We start from the raw sequence: 9,368 nt of genomic DNA, 5'->3' as shown, positions 1-9,368 counted from the left end.
AAAGAGAAGAGCACCCCCCAAAAATGATGTGTCACAGATCCAAGGAGCCTTCTGTAGTTTGTCAAAGCCTACGGAAAAAGTTTAGAAATTTAAAATTAGTTAGTATCCATGAAAGCAATATAAAACAAGGAGACATGTTTTCACAAACCTCACATTAGACTCTCTCCAGCACTTTCTCCTGAAACTGATCTTACTAGTTACATGAAAGAATTCACTTGGATGCAGCAGCTCCTGCATGTTAAGTCTAGCCTGTTTTGGTAGAGCTAGGGCTACAGACTGGCTCAGAAAAATCAACTAAACTACGACAGCTTCCCACATACCCCAGGACAGAATCAATCTTCAAGCTCTTACTACAGGCAGCCTTAACTCACAACTAAGAGGCCACATGTGTGGCCTACATCTCTAATCCCAGCACAGGGAAAGTGGAAGCATGAACATTAGGTTTTCAAGGCCATCGTACAGTAGATGAACAGTTTGAAGGCACCTCTGGCTGCCTGAGCCTCTCTCAAAACAAATACATAAAAATAAAGTGAAAAAGCAGTATCAGAGAGAAGCTTTTTGTGTTCTGAGTAATAGGGCTATGTGGCCCTAGTGACTTCAGGTTCCCAATTCAAAGTCTCCATAGAGTGCTGTGACTACAGGTGCTAGCTCACACTGGGCAGTTTGGAAATCCTCTGAAGCTGCAGTAAAAGGCATTTACAGCAGGCCTGGAGGTTTAGTAGGGTACGATGGCCGACCTTGGGTTAAATCCCTAGCATTAAAAATAAAAAAAGAAAAGGGTATGCACTGTACCTTGAAAATAAAGTAGCTCTCAAGCCCAATCAAAGTGTTTCTAAATCAGCAGATACTGCTCACTGTTGAGCCTAACTAGAGACATGGATGTGAGGAGAGGGCATGTGAGAAGTCAGAGGGGCATCCTCCTCCTTTCGTTTTAGTTGAGAATTTCACAGTGTATCTTGATAGAATGGGAATTTTAAAAACAGACATCTTTATAATGTGTTACATATTTGACAAGGTTTTTACTTAATACACCCATACCAAAAAAAAAAAGAGTTGAGTCAAAGGGGGAAGCAGGGGGCTGGAGAGATGGCTCAGCGGTTAAGAGCACTGACTGCTCTTTCAGAGGTCCTGAGCTTGATTCCCAGCAACCACCAGGTGGCTCACAACCATCTGTAATAGGATCTGATGCCCTCTTCTGGTGTGTCTGAAGACAGGGACAGTATACTCATATACATAAAATAAATAATTTTTTTTAAAAAGGAGGAGGGGGAAAGGCAGGAAATATTTTTGAACCAAGATTGCCAATGCCCCTTTGACTTTCATTATTCTGAGAGCCCAAATCTGTGTTCTATGTGACTCAGGACGCAGCCTAAGAAGCAGCACACGTCTCTAATGACATGTTTGCCTCACCCAAGAGATTCTTGGTTCTCATTTATATTTATGACACTGGGTGTAGCTATTGTTATTACAAGAGGTTTGAGGAAGAGAACCTTATTTCTTTCCTAAATTTGAAGGTTCTGCTCAGGTTACTAGGTACATACATGCTTGTTAAGGTTTCTCGTCTTCTGCAGGCTCACTGTGGTATTCTGCCACATACAGGCTCTTGTCAATGTTGCTTGGGATGGGTTTGATCTCTGTCCCCAGCTGCTCTTCAATACTCTTCAGGTTGAAGCGATCATCATATGTGATCAAGTTGATGGCTAAGCCAAGATGACCAAAGCGACCTAAAGTAAAATGTGTTTAATGAGTTGTAAATTGGCTAAAAAAATTTAAATGGTAAATAAAAGGATTCAAAGTGAGAGCAACATGTATGCACAAGTCTGTAATATGCCAAACTATACAGCAGTAATATATTCATTTGGTGGCATTCTAAATGGCACAAACAAGATTGAACAAATCAGAAACAACTTTCCCTTGGCACATCAACTGTAATGAACAGGCAACAGACTTCTGGTCAACTACTCTACTCCCTAAACAATACAGTGTGACTACCACTAACAAAGTCAGCTTGCTCTGTATAAGGTATTTTCAAGATAATGCAAATAAGTTGCTATGTGTGAGAGATAATATCAGTTATATGCTAATACCACATGCTCATAAGAGACTAAAATACCCAGACTTTGATGTTGGCAAGGGTCATGGAACCCATTTCACATGAACCCCGAGGGACAGTTATACTTAATTTTCCAGACTTGAAATGACAAACCGGATGCTCTTTTGCATGACTGTCAAAATACACTGAACAATACATACACACACCATGCCATCCCCTTTATCCAGTTTTCTTGTATCTCACTTTACTTATATAGTAATCACTTTAACTCCTTTCTTTCCTTCTTTCTTCTTTGTGAGATACTATGTGACTTAACTTTTTTTTTATTAACAAGGTGCAGTTACAAGTGCTTTTATGTTACCTGATGTGGGTGCTGGAAATCAAACAGAGAGCTTTATAGGTTCTTTGATAGCAAACCCATTTCTCCCACACCCCTACCTACTATAATCATGACCCACCTGCCTCAATCTCTCAAGCACAAGGATTACAGGGTATGTGCCACCATTTCCAGCTTACTTTTACTTCCCTCACCCCCTAAAATTGAGTCTCAACCATGGTTTTTGAGTCTGGCTTCATAACCCACAGATGTTCATGTGTCACCTGCCTCCTCTTCCCAAGTGTACCACATCTAGCCAGCCTACCTTTAAGAACTTTTTTTAAAAAAAAAATGTTATAATGTGTGTGTGTGTGTGTGTGTGTGTGTTGACAGCAGTTCTCTCTTGTTATGTAAGTACCAGGATTGGATTTAGGTGCTCTATCAGGCTTAACTATAATAATGACAAAAGGACTTGGGAGACTGAGGCAGGTACATTTTAAGTTCCAGTATGGCTTGGGCGTTCTATGTATGTAGCCAGACCCTGTCTCCAAATACAAATGATTTATTAATAAAAAAATTACTTAGCTTTACATATCAACTAAACTGCTTTAAATATCGACTAAATAACTAAACTGCTGTGACTTCACTGCTCTCACAGCTATATACTTTACTTCACAAAGGAAAAATAAGTGATTATATTTCTCATCAAACAATGTCTGCTAGGCTATCCCCATTCTTTTTTTTTTTTTAGTTTTTTTCCAGACAAGGTCTCTCTGTGTAGCCCTGGCTGTCCTGGACCTCACTCTGTAGACCAGGAAGGCCTCAAACTCAGAAATCTGCCTGCCTCTGCCTCCGAAGTGCTGGGATTAAAGGCGTTGTGCCACCACTGTCTGGCAGGTATCCCCATTCTTACTCACCTGATCTTCCAATACGATGAAGATAGGTCTCTGCCAGCTTTGGGAAGTCAAAGTTTATAACCACATTCACAGCTTGTATATCAATACCTCGGGTAAACAGATCTTTTAAAAAAAAAAAGGAAGGATTCTCATTATTGAAAGGTAATTCACTAATTATGTTTTTAAAAGTCCCTCATCCACATCTGGTAAACAATTTATAACTCATCTGAAGTATACGAATAGGCAAAAGTCTCTCAAGCTCCCACAACAGAGTCATAACCAGGCTCCCTTTGCCTTTCTCAGAATTCCCTTCCAAAATCGTTCATGACACTGACTTTGTTTTTTCTTTTGAGATGGGGTCTCTGGTGGCCCATACTAGTCTTGAACTCATGTTCCTCTGTCAAACTCCCAAATGTTAGGATTACAAGCACATACTGCCATACTATGTTAGAACTTTATGGACCATTTTTTAAACTAAGTCTTCAAACTTGAAATCTTTTTTTCTCCACATTCCAAACTTACCCAGTCCATAAAGCCAATTAATATACCATCTTTTCTGAAACTACGACAGCTATTACTTTTATATTCTAATAACCACTGGGATATTACTCTCTTGTCAACCAAGCTCAACTATCTTTAATATAGGTCACTGTAATTTTGGCTGGCCTTCTTGTTTGCAGAGCAGGTGGGTGGCTGGAACCTGAAATGACCTTCCTGCCCCTACCCCAAGTGTTTGTTGATTGCACAACACCTGGCACCAACTAGTTTTGTTGTTGTTGTTTTTTTATAATTTTATTTTAAAAAATTATTTCTAATGCTCATTCATTTGTACTCCATTTTAAGGCTGATTCTGAGATGGCAAAACCTAGTATTTTTAATGAAGATTACATGCTTATGCAAGTTTTAATACCAACTTTCTAATTAAGTTATCATTCCATGAAGGACTAGGGGCATTTGATTATTCATTACTTTGCTTTTTTGAGACAAGGACTCAGTCTGTAGCACAGCTAGCCTCAAACTTCGTCAGTCACCTAACAGGATTTTATATACCAAAGATATTCACACATTCCACATAAACATTAAGAATCTTGATTGAGTACAATGTATAAAACTCTTGACATATTGGTAATCCCTTGTCTTAGGAGAGGAAGCAGGTCATCCTGAGCTGAACTTTAGGCTATCTGGGGTTACCTGAGACCCTGACTCAATAAATAAATAAAACCAATTAATCAGTGTAGTAATATGTATCATTGTATAAGTACTATAACTACTATCAATGTTTTTCTTTTAATGTTCGGATTGAATTCATAGCTCTGAAGCCCTAACTTTTTTTTAAAATTGAAAAAAATGGAGGAGGTGCATGTGCCCGATAGCAAGCCTTAATTTTTGTTTTTTTTTTTTTTTTTTTTTTTTTTGAGACAGGGTTTCTCTGTGTAACAGCCCTGGCTGTCCTTGAACTCAGAAATCCACCTGACTCTGCCTCCCAAGTTCTAGGATTAAAGGCGTGCACCACCACTGCTCAATTTTATTGTAAATATTTAATTTGACTAACAACTTCACTTTCACTAGTAAGCTATTTTATAGGTTTCCCAAGTGTAGGAAAAAAAAATACAAAAGATACATCTATACACAGCCAAATATTTAAACACAACTTTAAAAAGTTAACCACTCAATAATATGGCTGCCTCCATAAAACCTGCAAAGCACACCAGCTGGCATGACGACATGGATAAAGGAACATGTCCTAGGCCCCCGTCTCTCCACGATGAACTACAGCAGTCAACAGCTGCTGAGAGGAGAGCCACTTTTCTTCAGAGTTGAGGCCCCAATCCTAACTGGTTGATCCTAAATGCATTTTTATACAGGCATACTAAGCAAAAAAGATTGTGTGTCTACATGTGTGTACATTCATGTACAAAATAACCAGCACTAAGTCCAGAGGATGAGGTCATGAATAAGAGGAGAGGTTGTGTACAAGGAGGAATGGTAAGGATACAAACACAACATATTTAGGAATAAAATTCTCAAATTTAGACTGGAGAAGAAAAAAGCACTGTGTGTGAATCTATGTAATATGATTATAATGGACAAGTTTTTTTTTTTGTATCAGCTATCTAATTTTCAAAGAGTAAACTCTGTGTGGGTGTGTGTATGTATGTATGTATGTATGTATGTATGTATATATGTATGTATGTATGGTGCTTAATCTCAAAACTTTAGAATTCTTGCTGGACATGGTGGTACATATCTATAACCTCAGTACTCAGGAAGCCAAGGTGGAAAGATGCTGTTCAGTCAGAGAACAGCCTAGGCAACATCATGACACTGTTTCAAAAACAACAACTTAACAAAACAAAAACTAAAAAGCTCTAGTAATTTAGTGTATTTCCTACTAACTAGAATGTAAGTAGTTAAGAAAACTAGAAGCCTGTAAGTTATTTTTATAGTTACTTCCTGATACTAGGAATAGCCAAATTTATTATCTGGTAGCAGTAACAAGTGTTTTATTTATGTGCATTTTCATAAAAATCCTGACTCAAATATTTAAAAATAGGTGGCTAAAGAGATGGCCAAGGGCTACGAGCACCTGCTGCTCTTTCCAGAAGACTTGAGTTCCGTCTCCAGCACCCATTATCAACAGGCTCACAACTGCCTTATAATTCTAGGTGTAGGGGATACAATGCCCTCTTCTGGCCTCTGCAGGCACCTGTTGTGCAAGCGTAGTAGACACTCATAGACACAGACACAAATTAAAATAAATCTTTAAAAAACTACCTATTGTGTATATAATTGTGTCAGGTGTGGTGGTACACACCTCTAATCTCAGCACTTAGGCGGCAAAGGCCAGCTAATAAAAGAAGTGAGTTTAAGACCAGTCTGGTCTACATACCCAATTTCCAGGCCAGTAAGAGCTATATAGTAATATCCTGTCTCAAACAAACAAAACTAACCAAATAACCTACTAACCAAAACCTCTAAAATAAAACTTTATCTGAATGATTGTATAGGTACATGCATATATGAAAATTCACATGATAACAGAGATTAGCATATTTACCAATGCATATATTATAGTTCAAACTCCAAGTCCTTCTACTTCCTCAAATGATTCTTCTCATACTAATAGTAAGACTGAATTCCAAGTACATAGCTGGGAAGGCACTCATTCTATTAGTTCTGTCTGAGCTATATTTGTGCCTACCTTTCTCCACCCAGGTTTATTTTTCTGTAGTAATGGAACAATCAAAAATTAGAAAATCTTGGCTTAGGATATAGACTAGTTTGGTTCTGGGGAAAAAACCAAAAAGACACAACAATTTCTAAAATGTAATTTTGAGTAAAGCTTATTTTGTGTCTGCTCACCTTGTGTGTTAGGACTGTTCTGAAAGCACATAAATGCAAAACCTAATTTAAAGCCCCACACGCAGCACAGGCATCAGGAGGAACACAATCTCAGGAACTAAATAACACCCGTTCTTAACCTAGGAACTAAACAGCAAGCATTCTTGGTAGCAGGGCGTAAGGAGCTGTTACAGGCTTCACTATGTGACAGAAAAAAATCCAGCCAATTAAGAAAACAGTGGATCCAAGAAATAAGAAAACACTTACCAGTGCAAACAAGATTGCGGCATAAGCCATTTCGGAAATCATGAAAGACACGATTTCGATGTTCCTGAGGGGGGTTGGGAATATAAACTATTGAGTAAAATTTATAGACAACTCATAATTTTTATCATGGTTTCTCCTACCCAATCAGTTCTTCAATCCCAAATTTGTTTATACAAATATCTATGCTTCTGTAGCAGTCCAAAGCCATATAACTTACAATGTCTATTTGATACACTCCATTCCATCATGTAAGCATTGTTATCATCACAAGGACAGACATAGTAAGACATGCTGAGATCACAGTATGACATTTATGATAAATATATTATCATACTTATCCTATTTTATTATCCTAATGAACTTTATACCATATCTAAGGTATAAACTGTATCATAGCAAACATGCACATACAATCCGGTACTGTCTATGATTTTAGGGATCCGAGATGGGGTCTTAGAACTCTCCTTTGTAAGGAGAGTTATAAAGGAGTCACTAGCCTCAGGGATTTGACTGACGAACAAAACTTTCAATTGTATTTGCTTTTTCCTAATTTAAATGGCTACATGGAGCTATGTAATAAAGTTACTTTACTAAACAGAACAAATCCAGAAATTACCCGAGAAAGAATGTCTCCTGTGTCCTTCCTGTGCCTTTCCCTCTCCACAGGATTTCATGCCACTCAGGCTGATTTCAAACTTAGTATGGAACAGAGAATGACTCTGAACTCTTCATTTACTCGAAGTGCTAGGAGTTCAGGGACAGACCAAGAGATCTGACATTTCTGTACTGCTGTTTAAGCTTGTTGGTTTAAGTGAAGGGTTCTTTGTCTACTAAATCGTCAGTTCGTTTGTTCTTTTCCTGGAACACTGCTCTACCACTAATACAACAGTGCGTAAGACAACAGTTTACTCTCACACACAAGGCATTTATAGAACATTAAAGCAAAAGAAAATGTAAGAAATACTTAGGAAGAGTTTTTTTTTTTTTTTAATTAAATCTATGCAAGTTCTCGAAAGTGTACTTACCTGCCTCATTTTAGCATGGATATAGAAGCAAGAGTAACCCAGCTGAGAAATCTTCTTGGCCAGCAATTCAACTCTCTGAGAAGAGTTGCAGAAAATGATCGACTGGTTGATCTGAAGCTAAGCACAAAAGAGAAATATGAGAAAGACAAAAACATTTGTTTTGCCAATCATGAAAATACTTAGCCAAACCTTTCAGATGACATTTGATTGCCTTCGGAAGAGTATTTCCTAAGGGCTGCCCACCTGCCAGAGACAACACAGTAATGTCCTACAATGCTGTGACTAACACTGACTCAGCCGGTAAGAACCACAGCTTTGAGGCTGGAAACATGGCTCTGAAGTTACAGCACACACTGCTCTTGAAGAGGACCCAAGTTCAGTTCAGTTCACATAGTGTGGGACTCCTATAACTGCTATAACTACCTATAACTCTACTTCAGAGGCTCTAACACCCTTTTCTGGACGCTTCCAGAAGCTGTACTCATATGCATACAACTCCACACAGACACAGACTCATTAAAATAAATAAAACAAACAGGTAAAAAGAATCATTGTTTCTAGGGAAAAATGACAAGTTACGTACTTGTGAGTCTCTGGTGACATTTTATAAATAGGTAAACATGTAAATTTATGTTTTCTTTAAGCATGTCTTATTTAATACATCTATAGTCCAAAACCAATATAACCCATGCCTACAAAAAGTTTATGGAGTACATATTTTCCCTGGATAGTACACATCCGTCTTCTTGTGCTTATGAACACAGTAAGTATTTCAGCAACAGTGCAGGGGCCATTTTGGAATGAAAAGATAAACAGCACCAAAATTTGAAAAACAATGGTTCAAAGACTGCAAGATGAATGCTTAATTATAATTATAGCATTTATAGCTAAAACAAGAAGGCAGAAGATGGTCTTCTTCTTGGACCTTAGCTGGGATCAATTCCCCCCACAATGTACATGTCTACAAAATGACCAAAACACCTTCAGTACTAATTTAGGGGTCACAAATAAACTTTAGCAATTAGTATTCACAAAGGAGGATGAACAGTAATTACGTAAATTATTTTAACAATATAAGTAGAGCACCTGTGTCAATCAGTTTCAACTTTAAGCCAATCAAAGCTACCTTTTACAAAACAGTAGGGCTTTTTACAGTGAAAATAAAGGGGGAAATGATATAACTGTCCAACTTGCTAGGAATTAGTGAAAGACAGGACTCAGCACAAAAAGCCCAATACTTACCCTGGAGAAAAGTGTATTGAGGCAGTGCACTTTTTGGCGCTCTGTTACATAAGCATAGTACTGGGTTACTCCTTTCAGAGTTAGTTCCTCCATCAGGTTTATCTCGTAGGGTTTTTGCAGATGGGAATTCTGGAGTGGGATGAAGGACAGACTTAGGTAAAAAGTGGGCTTCTCTCTTAAACTGAAAGACTTTAGGTATGCCAAGGCAAGAGCTCTACCCCCGAGCT

At 38.1% G+C, this 9,368-nt stretch overlaps 1 protein-coding gene across 5 annotated transcripts in view; it reads right to left on the bottom strand.

Moving 5' to 3' along the window:
* Nucleotides 1–29: 29 nt before the first annotated feature.
* Ddx6 (DEAD-box helicase 6) overlaps nt 30–9,368 on the bottom strand; it is a 33,339-nt gene continuing 24,000 nt past the window's right edge. For all 5 annotated transcript variants that reach the window (XM_031345417.1, XM_031345418.1, XM_031345416.1 and 2 more), the window contains exons 9-14: nt 9,142–9,270; nt 7,900–8,016; nt 6,875–6,938; nt 3,287–3,388; nt 1,542–1,724; nt 30–68 (exon numbers count right to left, since the gene is read on the bottom strand). In XM_031345417.1, coding sequence (XP_031201277.1) covers nt 1,549–1,724; nt 3,287–3,388; nt 6,875–6,938; nt 7,900–8,016; nt 9,142–9,270 — 588 coding nt within the window. In that variant the 3' untranslated portion in view covers nt 30–68; nt 1,542–1,548. The remainder of the gene's footprint in view (nt 69–1,541; nt 1,725–3,286; nt 3,389–6,874; nt 6,939–7,899; nt 8,017–9,141; nt 9,271–9,368) is intronic.

The sequence above is a fragment of the Mastomys coucha genome, unplaced genomic scaffold (genome assembly GCF_008632895.1).
Source record: "Mastomys coucha isolate ucsf_1 unplaced genomic scaffold, UCSF_Mcou_1 pScaffold23, whole genome shotgun sequence".
Lineage (NCBI taxonomy): Eukaryota > Metazoa > Chordata > Mammalia > Rodentia > Muridae > Mastomys > Mastomys coucha.
Note: the sequence above shows the minus strand (reverse complement) of the source record. Positions and strands in the feature narration are given on the sequence as shown.